We start from the raw sequence: 19,076 nt of genomic DNA on the forward strand, positions 1-19,076 counted from the left end.
CCCATTTATTAAAATCTTCAATATTATTTTCTATAAGTGGTCCCTTGTTATCTTTTATGGCACTGTTCAAACTTTGATTTTAACTTAATTTGTAAATATGCCCACACTTTTTTCAGCACATACTCTGGCTTTTGTTGGACTACTAGTACTACTGGGTCTATCTTTGAAACTGGTACTAATTTGATCAATTTACTTATCACACTGATGTGTTAGTGATTCAAACGTTAGTCAGTTTAGGAAAACAGGAATTGTTTTTCTCTCCACCCCGCCCCCACTTCCACTCTAGGGATGTCTTTTCACAACTATTTTATTAATCTATGTATTTTACGTAGTGGTTGAAATAAGGAGTGCAAAATTTAAGACGCAAGCTTTCTACACAATTATATGGATGCAGAGATCTTCATTTAAATTCATCATGCTATGCTCTCTCTCCAGTAAATGAAGAAAAAAAAACTATTTCAAGATAAATCCCTCCTTAAATAAATACCTATCTAACGTGTTAGATGTTTACTTTCTAGATATCTGAAGTTAGGTGAAATGAATCTCCCTTAGAATACCTTAGAGTTTTTTTCTTCTCTAATCCTTGAGGAAAAAAGTAGTATCATAATTCTGAGACACATACATACTTCTCAATAGTGTTAAAATACTACATAAGAAAAGTTCTAGAGGTCAAATTGCATTCATAAGGAAGACAAACAAAAAAAATCAAATTAAAAAAAGAGAACATAAAAAAATACCCCAACACTAGAAGCAACAAAAAGGTTGGGCTATGACAAAATATTCTTATTGTCTGGTCTCCTTTGGTTCAAAGGCAGATATTTTTATTTGAAGCCCTTCTGAATCAAATTATTATTTTTTTTTCTTCTGAAAGTGATAAATTGATAGAAGATTAGGTAGAAGCATGACTGCTGCCAAAAAATGGAACACAAAAGTTACTCAGTCAATAACAGGTAATAACTTACATTTGAAAATTACTAGGGATTTTATTTTTAACTGTAGTTACCAGTTAACTGTAGTTAACTGTAGTCTACTAAAATTGATGTCATTTTGATAAAACTCCTGTAAGAGAATAAGTACAAAGAAATGGAATACAAAAGAAGCATCTTTTCCCTGAATAATGTTCTCCTGTTTCAAATACGATCTTCAAATCTTAAAAATAGGCAAAAAGGATTAATAACAAAACCTCACATAGAAAGAGAACTGCCTATTTAAACATCTTTTCCATACAGTATATTTCAAGGATAAATGATAAAAAAATTTAATATGAATAATTCTTCTAGTACATACATAATCTCTGAAATGTTCACGGTTCAACTAGAACTAGAGAAGAAAATGTTTCTGATTATGTGTTTTTTGTATTATGCAGAAACAGTTTAAGGGAGAAGGAAGGATCCAGAAAACAGTACTAGAAGGCAAAAATAGACACTTAATACTAGGGCAGGGAATCCAAACTCGTCTCTTAGACCTCTTTTCCAGGAAGACCATTCAAGGTATCCCATTGTACCAGGCCAAGCATTTGCAATCCCTTTTTCCTTCCTTCCTTCTTAAAACAATGTTTTAAATGCTTTTAAAACCACCTGTTGTTAACAATTGATGAAAGTAGTGATTGATCTTTGCCTTCACTACTTTCAATGAGTTATGTTTGCATGACCACTGGAGGCATGATCTATGGAACACAAACAACTAGGAGTAAAACTTGCCATATAGAAGGACAGTTTAATCTTTTTTAAGGGTCACCTCTCACCCTGTTACTATCCTGACAAGCTAGTTACTCTAAAACTAGATTGGATATGTCTACGCTAAATTACAGAAATCATTATTGATCTGGATGATGGGGCAGAGTTCACCCTCAGCAAGTTTGCTAATGACACAAAACTGGGAGGAGTGGCTGATAGTGACTGGCAGGGTTGTGCTGCCATCCAGAGGAACCTCAACAGGCTGGAGAAAGGGGATGACAGGAACCTTATGAAGTTCAACAAGGACAAATGCAAAGTCCAGCACCTACAGAGGAAGAACCTCAAACACAGTATATGCTGGGGGCCACCTAGCTGGAAAAGCAGCTTGGCAGAAAATAACCTGGGGTCCTGGCGGACGCTAAGTTGAACAGGAGCCAGCAATGTGCCTTTGCCATAAAGAAGGCTAACAGTGTCCTGGGCAGTCAAGGGAGGTGATTCTTCCCCTCTACTAAGCACTGGTGGGGCCGCACCTGGACTGCCCTCATTAATCAAAACAGACTCCATTGCTACATGATAAACACCACAAAATCATTTAAAAATCCAGCAGCACAGGATTTTTGCTATTATTGCCACTCATGAGCAAAATGTGTTACTGGAGAGTGAAACAACAGCATTCATTGTACACAGTACAGTTTGAATCTGATGGCAATTGGCATGTTGTGTGCTCATAGATGAAAACACAGCCAGGACTGATCTAAGGGAAACAGGTATCTGAAAATGTTTTCAAAACAAGATTTCTGAAAGCGGTCAGCAACTTGCAGCTCTTTTTAGGAACGCAAACTACACTAGCAGACTTTCAAAAGTGCTTAGCACATATCTATTTTCATTAAAATTGCTATGAACAGCTGGCTGTTAAGCGCATTGGCAAATCTCAGCATATCAAGTAGATTCCTAAATGACAGTGGAGCTTTGCTGAAAGTTATGCTAATTTTCATTGCTGAGATCCATGCAAGCGATTATGATGGACTTTACTTCTGTGATTAAAAAAATTAGTGTAAACCAGAATTTGAACTGGAAAATGACCTGGGGTACTCCACGGTTATCTGATCCACTCCCACTGCATTTACTTTCACTGGTTTCATTGAACATACAGGATTTTCAGATGTGAGTTATAATATCCTGGCATCCTAATCAGTTAAAATTTATTGAAATAACTTAAAAATATGTTGCCAAAGAGGATGACTGAATAGCCACACACACATTGAGCAATTTCTGCTACAATCTGATATAATCAACAATCTGACAGTCACTAAGACAGAAAAAGATAGAAAGGTGCCAAATAATGACTATAAATAACATGACCTTGTAAAAACACAAAAAACAGGCAAAACATCTCAAAACTGAAGACATCATTTTATGCAAATAAAACTGTATTACACATTTAAGTATGTGCTGAAAATGGTGCTGTTTTGAAAGTCAAGGAAAGATATGCTCTTATTTATACGACCAGAGCTTATCATTGATTTGAACAGTTAATATAATCTAATTTATCAAAAAAATACATGTTTTCACATGGACACACTCTATACATTGTAATGGGGACATTTATGTGAATAAATGTTTTGCATAGAATGAGCAACACAAGTAGAATATTTTTATCACAAAATTGTTCTGAACCTTTGGCAATGCAGAATTAATAGAAAGAAAGGCAAGGTTTGTTTTTTTTCTATTCATCATCATTCCCCAACAATTTTATTATCATGTTCCAAAGTGATTTACCTAGTGAAGATCCACTCTTCCACTAAATAAATTTACCCCAACACATTTAGTAGCAAACCATATGCTCAATATATATGAGATACTGAATAAGAAGTCAGGTAAGTTGTCTGTGTGTAAGATAAACAGTATTATACCATTATGTTGCAACAACGTTTTATTTGAACAGCATCTCATGACAGCTTCAGAGCCTTTACTGATACTTTACTGATATTTACTGGTATTTGCTAAATTTTACTGATAGAAAACCATATTTTGAAATTAATGTCTCACATAACTGTGTTGAATGGTTATCATTTTCCCCGTTTACAAATTTTCACATTGTCATTTGCTTGTGCAAGAAATGCCAGCCATATTTACAGGACTTTTGGACAATTTTCGAATTAGCTAAAAGACAAAAAAAAGATCCCTTTGGATCGTACCTGCACACTGCATTGAACTATAACATCTTTCTTCAGAAAAAATATCAGCTGACAAGATACCTCCTCAACCAGTCAAATTGTTATAAAAAAAGAAAAAGTTAGCTTTACTGCACGATCTGTATAAGAAAAGTAGAGAAATATGAGCATATTCTGCCTGTAGTGACTATAATCAACTAATTGCCATTTCAAAGACAAGTGAAATTTCAGGACCAAATTTCTCCTACGTTGATAAGCTAATAGAATAATATGGAGATCATCCTAGAAGCTTGCCTGAAACCTCCTTTTTTATGGACTAAGAAGTTATTAGTTCTTGATTTAATTAGTGTATTTTTATTTACTTGAAGTTACATAAAAATTACATTTTTGTTACATTGACATTAAAATATTGTCAAACTTCCTCACATTCCCAAATTTATATTATTCTGATACAAGTTCACATTCCAATCAATTGCTTTCTTATTTCATTTGCATAAACCCAAGCATTTAGCACCATTTGAGATTCCACATGGTGTCTAAGAATCCACAGAGGGACAGTAAATATGGCACTGGATTTATGAGGGAAGGCGTCCAGAAAATCTGCTGGGAGCCAGGCAGCATGATAACCCATGACACTCCTCAAATCATCTCAAATCTCAAAAGCACACAGGTTTGTTCCTATGTGCTGGGAACTGCACTGGATCTTCATTGCCTACAGTGGGAGGTCAGGAATCTAGCTGATGTGGAGAAGCCTACACATATAGGTGAATAAGAAACTGAATCATACCTTTAGTCCTTTCAGATGCAAGTTATAAACTTGTGGTATCCCATTAATTTAGAAATGATTGATAGAATTCACAAAATGTTGTGGAGGATGACTGGATATACACACATACTTAGCCCTTACCCCAGACCAGTAGGTGAAAACCACTCTACAAAACCTAGAACTCTAGTCAGGTGTGAATTCATATCAGCTGCACTTCTTTAGTGATGCTAGAGATGGCTAGAGAACTCTACATTTTCACTTCATATTATCAGTCTCACTGCTTTGAAGGAGAAAGTTAGAGATTGGCTGACATACAGTGACACCCTCCATTTTTACGTAGCAAAGGATCCTTCAATTGTTTCATCTAGCCCAATATATATTGAAAAGGTCAGAACTTGATGAACCTCAGCCTGATGACTGCCTTGTTAATTGGTGTTTTAGTAGTTCAGAGAAATAGCTCTGCCAAAATGCCAGCTGAGCTGTGGAAGGAATTTACAAGTTTGCTTCACAACGTCAATTATCCAAGCTGGGATTTAAAGGGTTTCTACATGATTATTATATGCAAATTCACATACACTTTTAAAATGATGTACAGACAGAAGTTACGTGTGCATTCTGAGGGGATTTAGAGGCTTAGTATTTCCTACAGGTACCCTACAATATCTCTGCATAAATAAGAACAGAACCCAGGTGGATCAGTTCACTTTCCCTCCAGTGACTTACAGGGTATTTAAGTACTTCACTTTATAAGGACTGGATTGTTTCTGTCCCTGGACAAGATATCTAATTTATGTGCCTATATTAGTTTCACCAGATCTGAGCCACAGTGTATTTAATACTCAAAGACTATGCATTATCCTGCTGATGTTATTTGTAAGCCTCTGAAAGTGATATTATTAAAAGTGTGGCAGAGAGAAAGGCAATAATATCTATCCTTTACCCTATGCTTTTTTTTAGCTTTCATAGTTAACCAATGATCTAGTATTACAAGCAGCTGCAAGAACATCAGAACACAGGACATAAAAAAACCTGTCATAAACACGGAACACCAGTGGAGTACAAGTTATCTTTAACTTAACCATTTCTGCAAGTAAATATTTGTGCTTTTTTTATCATGCACATCTTTGCAGAGAAACATTAAAACCTAAGTATAGCATCCTCATTCTTTACTAGTCATGCTATTTGAGGCACTTAGTATAATGTCTTAACTCCTAACTTGGGCTTGGAAATTCCTTCAGCACTGTCATTAGCAACTCCTCACACTCTTAAGAAACACCATAAAATTAATGTTTTGCCCAATAGAAGCTGCACAGGTTCTTGGCTCATACTGTAGCCTCAACATCAACAGATACATTACACTGTGTACAGACAACCAGCAAAACCAAGCTTTTTACCTTAGCAAAGGTGATTATCACTAGTAATCAAAATAGGGTTAGACAGAGGGTCAAACATGCTGCTGAATTGCATTGAATGTTTCCAGGTACAGTTTGAGTCAGGGAATGGGTGAAGCATGGAAGAAACCATTCTGTTTCGGGAAAGGAGGAAAGAAAGATAAGAGGAATCCAGTGATATAAACTCTTCTATACTGTTTTTCTTCAGATGCATGACATAAATTAAAAACTTTTTCTGTACAGATCAACACAAAATATTTGTAACACCTATTGAAAGGACATAACTAAATCTTACCTATTCTAATGTGAAATAATTTCTTACATTGGTCAAGCCAACAATCTTTCTAGTTTGACTTGAATGAAGAAATGTGAACTGTTTAAGTTTAGCAGATGGTTTCAGGCAAAACAAAGGAGCAAAATTAAACTAAAGTTCTATGGCAACATTGCAGGTTCCATTATTTCATTTTCAGCTTCATGATACTTTCTTTTTAATATGTTAATACAGATTGGCTTCTCCTGAATTCTTCTATTGAATTTTGAATTACATTGTTTGATATCCTATTACTCAAGTCTGACTACACTGCTAATATAATTACTGCACCTTGAAAGTGAAATGAGGTATCGTAAAAACTCAGGCTATAAATTTAAGCCTTCATTTTAAGAGGATCTCAGTACAATCTTTCCAATCTGTTAATAGTGTTTACAATCTATGACTTCATCTTTTCATCTTTTTAAGTGAATTTAAAAGTAAGGAACCCAAATCTTTTTTTCTCAAAGGTCCAATGATTAGGTTTTAATTTTGACCTGGCTTCTCTCCAGAGAGCTCTTCAGTTAATTTTCAGTGTAATGAAAATGACAGACTGTTTTATTTGATTTACACTTAAGTATAAACTGTAGCAGGAATAATTTCACCTTTTTGTAATAAAAAGTAAATTTTCTCCTCCAGCTCTCAATAATTTTCTGTTGAAACTTAATTTTAATTTGGAAATAATTTTTAAATACTTTTTTAGCATTATAACAAACATTTATATGATGCAGTACTCAATTATAGACAAGCACCAGTGCCTAAGGGTTCATTTTCAGATTAAATTGACCAAAAAATACAGAGAATTGCCAGAAGTATATGCCATGAAGCTCCTTACAAACAGGTTTGAAACTGTTGTGGTCACCTGCCTCTTTTCCTTCAGAAAGAAATGTGTTCTCTCTAAAAGTTGAACTTGAATCCGAAGAAAGAAGTTTTATGAGAAACTTTCTGAAAGATACACAATGGAATTAAGTTTGAGGTTAACACAACTGTTTTAGGAGTTCATAGGTAGGTGTGAATGATGTGAGATACAGGTGATACGTGTCTACATTTCCGATGCTTATCTATAATAGGCATTAAATCTATGATTTAATTCGGTTGCTAAACATAGTGATACCTCAAGATAATTTAAGGTATCCAGGATATTCTCATGGGGATGGCATATAACAAAGTGGACACAATTCAGTTGCATAAATGGGTCATTAGTGCTGGTGGCAGTGTCTCAGGGTATCTTTATGTGTTAGGGCAACAGAGACACAGAGGAAAGTCCAAAGCAGGTATTGTGGAGTACGGACATAGATACTCAACTATACAGCCTTTAACACTATGAATAAAGAGGTACAACACTCAGCTTGGTCATGTTGGGATCACGGGTTTACATGCAATTAGCAGTGCAGAAGTAAGCAAAGTATGTGATACCTGGATGAAGTAAAATCCCTATTGATTGGAGGAATGGAGCTAAATTTATAAGCCATACATTGAGAATTTGTAGCAGGATTAGAAGCTTCCGAACATAAAAGTAGTTTGAAATCTTGGCTCTACATTATTTCAGGTGGTATTTTATATACCATAGAATCATAGAACAGCACAGGTTGGAAGTGATTTTGAAAGATCTGGTCCAACCTTTCATGGGAAAGGGAGTCTAGATAAGAATGAGACCGTTACATACCATACACACACACATACATTACCTGATATTTTACATACGGCTATTGTAAAGGAAAGTAATCTTTTTAATCTTGCATCTATTTTTCACCATCTTCAACAATTCACAGGAAAAAAAAGTTGTATTCCTTTTGTCTGACTTATGTCAACAGCTTCATTTAACTCTGTAGTGGTAGAACTTGCACAAGTTAATTATAAAGAAAACTATTACTAAGAACTAGGGCAGAGACCAGTAACCAACAAAGCCTGCATGATCTCTTTCTGCACAATAAGAGCTAGAGGTGAGGCTGGTGTGTGAACGGTTTAAGTTACCTTTTCTAAGTGCTTGGCAGATTTAAAGAAAACACTTTAAAGACTGCAGTAATGTACAGTATTGGGTGCTAGCTTCTGAACTGGCATACATGTTGAAAAATAAACAGCTCACATTTCTGAGAAAGAAACAGAATCACAGAATCACAGAATTGTAGGGGTTGAACGGACCTTTGGAGATCATCTAGTCCAACTCCCCCGTCAAAGCAGGTTCACTTAGAGCAGGCTGGACAGGAACGCACCCAGGTGGGTTTTGAATATCACCAGAGAAGGAGACTCCACAGCCTCTCTGGGCAGCCTGTTCCAGTGCTCTGTCACCTTCAAAGTAAAGAAGTCTCTCCTCATGGAAATGGCTTTGTCATTCAGCCAGTCCCCAAACCACTTCACTGTCTGCTTATCTAACCCACACTTCCTAAGTTTACCTATGAAGATGTTATGGGAGACGGTGTCAAAAGCCCTGCTGAATTCAAGGTAGGCAATGACCACTGCTCTCCCCTCATCCACTCAGCCAGTCATTCCATCTTAGAAGGCTATCATCAGAGCTGTCAGATTGGTGAAGCACGATTTCCCCTTGGTGATTCTATGCTGACCACTCCTGATGACCTTTTTTTCTTCTACATGCTGAGAGATGACATCCAGAACCAGCCGTTCTATCAACTTTCCAGGGACAGAGGTGAGGCTGACCAGTCTGTAGTTTCCTGGGTCCTCCTTCTTGCCCTTTTTGAACTCTGGCATGACATTAGCTTTTCTCCAGTCCTCAGACACTTCTCTTGTTCTCCATGACCTTTCAAAGATAATGGAGAGTGGCTTCGCAATAACATCTGCCAGCTCCCTCGGCACTTGAGGATGCACCCCATCAGGGCCCTACATCCCATCAGGACTTTTAACTTTGTCATATTTTACTCTTCCCTTTGTATCACATTTTATTTTGGGAAGTAAAACAAAAAAAAAAAACCAACACCCAACCCTCTGAGATCTCAGTATGACACAATGTGCCTGTAAATCTTAGCATCATGATTTATGATAGTTCTTGTTTTAATCATCTCCTTCCTAGCATTCTTTTCTTGATCCATTTCAGAGTAGGTATATTCTTTGTACATCATAGACATTACAATACCAGTATCTGGTCATGTAGTGGGCTGCCACTCTTAGTCTACCTCATCTTTCTACCCATATTCTTCAAAATATTAGCTTAAACAGCATAACTACTTAAGCATGTCAGAGAATCATATGCTACGCTTATACTGTTAAAGAAAACGTGGCAAGAAACCACTGAGTAGCACCAGTCGGATTAGTGCTACAATCCCCTACAGCATATTTGTCTGTCAGAGAGCTAACTGGAGTGGTTCAAACCAGAGCCGGGGACTGAGTTAACAACTGAGCAATAAGGGTGTCCAAGATCTCGTGTTTGAGATCTCTCCCTGTTTTTCTTTTTAGTTTGCAGTGTCATACACCCAATATGAAGGAACCTCAGGATGTCGTATGAGGATTCCAGTATTGGTATTTACTTGATTTTTTTAAGGAGATTCGAACTTGGATTTAGGCCAGAGTCACTCTGGAAGGTTAATATCCAGAATAGCAACTGGAATTCAAAACCAAAAGTATTTGCCATTGTCATATAATTTTTGTCTCTTTTCTTTCATGGTTTGAAGGAAATAAATTTGCAGACTCAGACAGAGAACAAATAGCTTAACGATATCTTTTGCTGTATCAGTGACTCCCTTGTTTATTCATTGGACCCTCAGCTCAGGATTTGAGGATTCCTTAAGGAACAGTAAATATGCTCAAATGAACATGAAGAGATTTAGATATGTGAGAACACTGTTTCTGGCTTCCTATGTTGAAACTCCTGTAGTTGTTGATATCATCTAATATTATTGCTAGTACAATTATGGAATTATCTAAAACTTACCATCAAAAAAAAAAAAAAGACTGAAGTGGAAGCTGATTGTGACCTTACTCATCACTGCCCAATTCTCAGTGTTGTGACCTTCCCCATAAACAGTCCTTTTTGGTGCCCAGCGTTGGGTGGCAAAAAGGACTGTGATGGGTTGACCCTGGCCAGCAGCCGAACATCCAACCTGCCTCTCACTCACTCCCCTCTCCTGTGGGATGGGGATAAAATAAAAAGAAGGTGAGAAGATTCATGGATCGAGATAAAGGCAGTTTAATAGGGGGAAAAAAAGCTGCGTGCACAAGCAAAGCAAAAAGAGGAATGAATTCACTAATTCCATTGTCAGACAGATGTCCAGCCATGTCCTGGTAAACAGGGCCTCAGTACATATAACAGTTGCTTGGGAAGACAAACTATAACCAAAACCACAATTGTCCTCCCACTTCCTCCTCTTTTTCCTGATCTTTTTATTGCTTAGCACAGTCATACAGTATGGAATATACCTTTAGTCAGCTGGGGTCAGCTGTGTCTCCTCCCAACCTCTTGCCCACTGCCGACCTACTGGCTTTTGAATAGGGAAGAGGGGAAGCCTTGATGCTGTGTAAGCACTGCTGAGCAATAGCCAAAACATCTATGTGTCACCAACACTGTTTTAGTCACAAGTCCAAAGCACAGCATCATACAGGCTGTCATGAAGAAAGTTAACTCCACCCCAGCCAGACCCAGTACGCTAGCTGAAAGAAGCATTATTATCTGGAGGTACTAAACAGAAGAAAATTACTATTTACTTCTCTGGAAAAAAGGTGGAACTGAAGCCTGAATCACAGAATCATAGAAGCATTCATAGGAAGCCAGCTTCAAAGGACCTCCAGCGGTCAACTAGTTCAGTCTCTCACTCAAATCAGGGCTAATGCCAACACTGGATTTGGTGATCACCTGGTCTACCTAATTCAGGAAAACCTTCAATGAAGAAGATTACTTAGCCTCTGAAAAACTTGCTGAAGTTGTTCACTGCTTTCCAAGCGTTTCCCCTCACCACCCCTGCCAATGTCCAACCTGAACTGCCCGTGCTACACCTTGCGGTGCTTGCCCCTTCTTACATTTTGTGGTGCTCCCAGGAAGAATTTGGTTCCATGGTCTTCCCTTTAAGAAATCTTAGGTTGCTATTAGGTCATCATTTAGCATCCTCTTCACCAGACTAAATAAGTCCACTTTCTCAGTCTCTTCTCTCCTAGCTGATACACCATCTTGGTAGCCCATCACTGGACCTTCTCCAATTTCTACCTATGCCTTTTGAATTGTGGAGCGCAAAATTGGAAGATTGCTTCCAATTAGCCTTAGCAGCACCAGGTATTATGGGAATAATAACTTCACGTGGCCTGCTGACAGAATTTTTCCTTATGTAGACCAATATGCAGTTTTCCTCATTCATGCTCTTGGCTCTGTCATGAACCCCAGGGTTTTTTCTGAGAATATTTACTATTGTGCTTGTCCCTAAGGACATGTTATGATATCTGCGGTTACTCCTTTTCAGTTTCACAACTCTGCACTTCTTGGGTATCTGTTTACCCAATCCTCAAGCTTATTGAGGTCACTCTGGATGAAGGGCTGCCATTGATTTTTTCTAATTCTGAACAGTTTTGCTTTTTAGCACCCAGAGTATTCAGCAGTTGCAGATTATAAACTGATGAGAGTTTTCACAGTAACAGTGACATTATTAGTAGTAGTAGTAGCATTACAAATAAAATAATAATTTTAAAAATACCTGCGGTGGAAGCAGTGGTAATCTGATATAAGCAAGTAGCATACTTAAGTCACTGCATCGCCTCTGCATATCATACTTCACCCACATCATTAAGGCATGGAAAATAGTCTCTTCATCAGGAACATTCACATCATCACTGGCAAGAAGTTTATGGAGTTCTTCAGCCGGTAGAAGTAAAAATTCTTGATTTCTTATAACTTCCATTATATTCTCCTGAGAAGAAGAAAGCATTTCAGATTCAGTAATACTGGAAGAAAATAAAAGCAGCTGTTAAAGCTAATAAACCCATAGGATTAGTCAATATCTGCCATACCCAGCCCTCTTACAGCTCATGAGAAAAACAAACCAAAGATAACTAAAACTAAACAGTTATAGCTGCAATTCACATACGAATATATTCAGAAAACAATATGAAGATTATTGTAATTAAAAATTGACAGAATTAGTAAAGGCTAGGGCAGGTCTGCGTAATGTTTGAAATTTTTATAAACTCAGTTGTAATTGAGCACATTCCAAACATTGTAAATATTCATATGCACATACTACATTTTCCTGTATTTTTTCACTATTCGATCCTTTCTTAAATAACTTGTCAGTCATATACAGTTAATTATCAATATACAGATAATGGCTGTCCATACATATGAAAAGGCTGAAAGGAAGATCAACACCATGAACTTAGCGTTATTTCTTGAACTTGTTTAGAACAGATTGTTAATATCTAGCTAATATGCAAAATGTACACAGCAATTAAAATCTCACAGTATTGAAATTTATAATATATATAGGGATCATTATAAAAACTAAACAAAATCTATATGAGCTATATAAAAACATATAAACTATATAAACTGAAGAAAAATGTTTCATTTAGTTGACTAACTGCTAAGAACTGACTTAACCGCTCTCCGAACTACCTATCCTACATTAACAAGACACAACAGAAGCACTGTTTTGCAGGATATCTTTCTCCAAATATTTCTTTTAGGGTGCTTGATCTCTCTAGAGAAATTGCAAATGTGTTCTTATATTCTTGATTCATAGACAACTGTAAGAAGAAAATGAAGTAGGTATAGACGGGAGGCAGAAGACCCTCCTCCTGGAAAAAATCTAATTTTTGACACTAAAAAACGTAAAAACTGTTGGAGGGAGAAGTTAAAATATCTGATACATAAAAGATAATAATGATATTTTGGATAGACTTCGTGAGAGTAAGATGAGAAGCACGGAAAGAATGACAAAACATTAGTCAAGGACTTAAGTGTAAGAACATAAAAATTGAAGGAAGTGGATAATTCCACTGCTACACCCACTCAGTTCAATTCTTAGTGTATCAAAATTCAAATTAATGCTGTCTGTAATTGTTTGTTTGAGTCTGGGTAAGGGGAAAGACTAAATGCTCATCAAGATCTGAAGGGAACACAGTATTACTGAGACAATATAACTGATACAGGAAAAAATGGTGGAAGACTTAAAACATCAGAGTTATGCTCATATATAATGAGTAATAACTCACATGTTTTCCTCCCCCAGCTCCATGCAGCACAAAGATATTATTATTTTAATTCCCCAACATCGTATTTTTTGAAAGTTACTGATTAAAAGAATCTGTTAAAAACTAACTGCATAGAATTTTATGTAAGGTAGGAGAGATGAACAAGGCAGACATAGGAGGGACAAAATCATGACAGACAGAAGTTCATTGAAATGTGTAATGTAATTACCCATCAAATACATACGTGCAAATAGAATAAATTAGCTAAAGCTGAAAGTGATGCTTATTATTATGAATCATAGAATCATACAACGGATAAAGTTGGAAGATCATTTAATTCCAACCCCCCTGCCATGGGCAGGGACACCTCCCACTAGACCAGGCTGCTCAAAGCCCCATCCAACCTGTCCTTGAACACTTTGAGGGATGGGTCATCCACAGCTTCTCTGGGCAACACGTTCCAGCACCTCACCACCTTGTCAGTAAAGAATTTCTTCCAAATATCCAATCTAAATCTACCCTCTTTCAGTTTAAAACCATTACCTCTCGTCCTATCACTAGAGTCCCTCCCCATCTTTCCTGTAGGCCCCCTTTAAATACTGCAAGGCTGCTATAACGTCTCACCGGAGTCTTCTCTTCTCCAGGTTGAACAACCCTAACTCTCTCAGCCTGTCCTCACAGGAGAGGTGCTCCAGCCCTCTGATCATCTTCATGGCCCTCCTGTGGACTCTCTCCAACAGGTCCATGTCCTTCTTATGCTGAGGGCCGCAGAGCTGGATGCAGTCCATAAAATATTCACATTATGAATGTTAATACTTTTACTTTTAACTTTTAAACTCTACATATACACCCTGTCCTAGTTTGAGGTAGAACAGAACCAACTTTCTGTTCAGTAATTTTACTTCTTAGCTAAGCCTCTTCTAACTCTGTTATCACTCTGAAAACGGTTCATTCTCAGAATAATAAGACCTATGTTTATAGTTAATGCCAAGGAACGGTATGCAAAGAGGATCTTGTTTATACTTATTGCTATAACAACCAAGGTCACCTCACTTCATTATTTGCCCCATTGGAGGGTCAGAGAAAAAAAAACATAGAGGGGTCCCACCTACAGGAGGAGCAGACAGGATAGGTGACTCAAAACTGACCAACAGGGTAATCCACCCCATCTGCCTCATGCTCAGTATAAAAGCTGAGAGATCAAAGGAGTCAACCCTCTTTCTTCAATGGCTGAATGGCCAAGGAGGACCCTGTCTGTTCATCTGCCTTTGATCCCAATACTGTGCATTCCTGACTCCAGATCCGGAATCCAGTTCTCATCCACCACTGAGTCCAATCTGGGACTTCCCCAGTGCCTGACAGTGACATCATCCTGGGAACTTGGTACGGTTTTGTATATATTGTATTTATTTCATTATTTTCTTTTTATTTTATTATTAATATTTCATTAAAGTTGTTTAGTTCCTTCTAAACTCATAGATTTCTTTATCCCTCTTCCTCCTCTCCTTGGAGTGAGAGTATCCGACATCTTGTCATTGGCCAATCTGGCCTAAACCACAACAGATCCAAAATGGGATGCTGACACAACAGACAATCCAAGGTACATATATGGCCTTGGTCTGTATTAACCATACTGTTAAGTTATCTTTACGTAACCGATAAGTAGATCAAAACATGACTCAGTTCTTTGTTTAAATAGCTTTATTAGCTGCCAATAGGTACATTAAGAAAATAGATTTTTATGGCCTAAGGTTTTATTCCATTGACTCCTGATAAAGTTTAAAAGCTATACAACAGCTTAGAAATGTAAGGGAAGCAGTTTGCAGGCACTTAACTACAAGTCGGCTTAATTCATTTTAATTAAAAAGCCATAAATCTCAGAAAATTTCATTGCGCTTCTCAATAAAATGATTTATAAGCCAAAGTTTAATTAAAGTTGGTTAAAATGACATTAAATCCCATTATGAAAAAAAATAAAATAATTCTGCTTCTTAATAGGAACTAGCATCAAACTTTGCAATAGAAAATTAATCCAAAGACCTAATGTTATTGAGAACATTGCGATGGTGGAATGCGTTTTATGAACTCACAGAACTTAATTAATTTTGAATAACATGCAGAGCAGGGGGTCTAAATTCAGAATAATAATTTTAGGTTTGATTAAGATTTTTTAAAATTTTTAATTGTCTTTTCATTTGGATATAAACTTAAGGAGAACTTATCCTCTGTCCTGATTTAGCCTCTGTCCTGATTTACTACTGAGTGAATGTAGGTTTTCAGACAAAATATACGAGCTCAAACCTGTTATTATAAACATACGGACTTACATTAGTTTCATTTTACTCAGGGATGAGTATTGTAGAAAATGCTATTTAATGAAAACTCTTTATATAACTGTAACTCCTGTATATATACACCCATTTAAATGGCATATTTTTATATATTTTATATACATAAAACAGCAATAAAATCCACGTTCTTGATCTTCAGACATAAAAACTTTCTCCTTCAATTATTTAGCATTTCCAAATTTGACTATTGAGAGTTTAGAAATTCCTAGATCACATTTTAATTTCTTGAGATTCATTTCATTTGGAGCAGTAAAGCGTATTTCAAAGGCTTGCTGTTTTATCACAGAATCATAGAATGGTTTGGATTGGAATGGACCTTAAAGACCATCTCGTTCCAACTCCACTGCCATGTGCAGGGACACCTCCCACTAGACCAGGTTACTCAAAGCCCCATACAATCTGTCCTTGAACACTTCCAGGGATGGGGTGTCTACAACTTCTCCAGGCAACCTGTTCCAGTGTCTCTCCATCCTCACAGTAAAGAATTTCTTCCTAATATCTAATCTAAATCTATCCTCTTTCAGTTGAAAATCGTTACCTTTTGTCCTATCACTACACTCCCTGATAAATAGTCCCACTCATCTCTCCTGTAGGCCTACTTGAGGTACTGGAAGGCTGCTATAAGGTCTCCAGACTGAACAACCCCAACTCGTTCAGCCTCAGAAGAGGTGCTCCAGCCCTCTGATCATCTTCGTGGTCCTCCTCTGGACTCAATCCAGCAGGTCCATGTCCTTCTTATGCTGGGGGCTTCAGAGCTGGACACCGTACTTCAGGTGGGGTCTCACAAGAGTGGACTAGATGGGAAGAATCATGTCCTTCGACCTGCTGGCCACGCTTCTTTTGATGCAGTCCAGGATATGGTTGGCTTTCTGGACAGCAAGCACACATTGCTGCATCATGTTGAGTTTCTAATCCACCAACACCCCCAAGTCCTTCTCCTCACGGCTGCTCTCATTCCATTCTCCACCCAGCCTGTATTTGAGTTTGGGATTGCCCCAACTCAGGTGCAGGACGCTGCACTTGGCATTGTTGAACTTCATGTGATTTCCACGGGCCCACCTCTCAAGCCTGTCCAGGTTCCTCTGGATGCCATCCCTCCCCTCCAGTGTGTTGACCACACCACACAGCTTGTGTCATCAGCAAACTTGCTGAGGGTGCACTCAATCCCTCTATGTCCATGTTGCCCACAAAGATGTTAATCGGCACTGGTCCCAGTACTGACCCTTGAGGAATGTCACTGATTGCCACTTGGACATCGAGCCATTGACCACAACTCTTTGAGGGCAACCACCCAGCCAATTCCTTATCCATCCATCAAATCCATGTCTCTCCAATTTACAGACAAGGATGTTGTGTGGGACAGTGTCAAATGCTTTGCACAAGTCTAGGTATATGATGTCAGTTGCTCTTCCCTTATTCACCAATGCTGTAACCCTATCAAAGAAGGCCACCAAATTTGTCAGGCACGATTTGCTTTTAGTGGAGCCGTGTTGGCCATTACCAATAACCTCTCTATTTTCTATGTGCCTTAGCATATTTTCTAGGTGGATCTGCTACGTGATATCTCCAGGAACAGAGGTGAGACTGACCGGCCTGTAGTTCCCCAGGTCTTCCTTTTTTTCCTTTTTAATAATGGGGGTTATGCTTACCCTTTTCCAGTCAGTGGAAACTTTACCGAACTGCTATGACTTCTCAAATATGATGGATAGTGGCTTGGCAGCTTCATCTGCCAGTTCCTTCAGGACCCACAAATGTATCTTATCAGGTACCATGGACTTGTGCACCTTCAGGTTCCTCAGATGGTCTCGAACCTGGTCTTCTCCTACAGTGGGTCGTACCTCATTCTCCCAGTCCCTGCCTTTGCCTTCTGCAACTTGGACAGTGTGGCTAGTGCACTTGCTGCTGAAGACTGAGGCAAAAATGTCATTGAGTACCTCAGCCTTGTCCATATCCCAGATAACCAGGTCTCCCATTTCCTTCCTGAGAGTGACCACACTTTCTCTAGTCTCCTTTTTATCACTGCCATACCTGCAGAAGCTTTCCTTGTTCCCCTTCATGTCCCTGGCCAGATTTAACTCTATCTGGCCTTCAGCTCTCCTAACCTGATCCCTTGCTGCTCAAACAATTTCTCTGTATTCCTCCCCTTACTTGCTTCCACCCTCTGTAGGCTTTCTTTTTTATCATACAAGAAATAATTTATTATACGCTTATTGTGGAATAAATCTGCCTTTCTTTTAAAATATAATTGTTCTTCATTTTTTCACTTTAGGGAACAGGATACAAAAGATGTCTGCTATCTACTGGTTAAAATTTTCTACATAAATGAAATAAATTTTAAATTCTCCTGAAATTAAGGTTCAAGATAGGAACTGAGTTAGTCAGTTTTGGTCTAGCGAAGTGCTTTCAGGAATGCTTAGGTCCTCACGGGCTGAGAAACCATGATTTCAAGAATAAGGGTACTCAGCGTTTAAGCATGTCCAGGGTTATGTGACAGAGGTCTATGAGTTTTCAGGACCTGTAACTTTTGACTCTGATACTTAAGAAGCTTTGCAGATCTGGTCTTCACTATCTCATAAGTTTCATAAGATCAGCTGGGCTGTGACTAATGCCTCTCCTGCATGGGTCATTCACTTAGCCTTTCCCTTCAGCAAGAATTGTAGTGTTTTAATTAAGTAGAGTAGTGGGGTTTTGCTTTTAAATTAGAAAAGGTAACTTACAGCAGAAAGTATGAAAGTCTTTGAACCTACTTGGAGAAAGCTATGTCTCACTTGGTTGCCCTTCCGCTTTCCCAAAATGATCGTGCAATAACCATTGCTGTGGGGTCATAGCATTTCCATGGCAGAGCTGTTTCACTTTTAAACCTTTTCAGCAGCACACAGGATTAGAATTAAATGACCACAAAGTACTAGCACAGTAGAGTTATGTAAACAAAACCTATCTGTATTTAAAGGTAGATAAGCAAGCACCTGAGTATCTGAGTCTAGCAGATTGTGCATCATAGGAACATAAATGCTCTAATGAAATTCAACTATTAGCAAACGGAATGTAACAAAAATGAATTCTACTACATATATCCTTATAATGATGTTATCAATACAAATTAATTTGAGGTTTTTTTTTTTAAATTAAGACCTGTAATGATCATTATTTCACATGAAATCAAATTATCTTGCAAAAGTTAGTTCTCATTCATGTTTATGTCATTGATTTCACAAATCAGCATGCATCAGTAGTGAGGAAGAATCTGAGAATAATATCTTCAGTATTATAAAAAATATGAAATAAT

The 19,076-nt window shown here is 37.7% G+C and overlaps 1 protein-coding gene across 2 annotated transcripts in view; it reads right to left on the reverse strand.

The window, feature by feature from the left end:
- The window catches only part of KLHL1 (kelch like family member 1), a 236,761-nt gene that overhangs the window by 86,740 nt on the left and 130,945 nt on the right, over positions 1-19,076 (reverse strand). For both annotated transcript variants that reach the window (XM_054215759.1, XM_054215750.1), the window contains one exon: positions 11,945-12,157. In XM_054215759.1, the coding sequence (XP_054071734.1) occupies positions 11,945-12,157 (213 nt within the window). The remainder of the gene's footprint in view (positions 1-11,944; positions 12,158-19,076) is intronic.

This window comes from Rissa tridactyla, chromosome 1 (genome assembly GCF_028500815.1).
Source record: "Rissa tridactyla isolate bRisTri1 chromosome 1, bRisTri1.patW.cur.20221130, whole genome shotgun sequence".
Taxonomy (NCBI): Eukaryota; Metazoa; Chordata; class Aves; order Charadriiformes; family Laridae; genus Rissa; species Rissa tridactyla.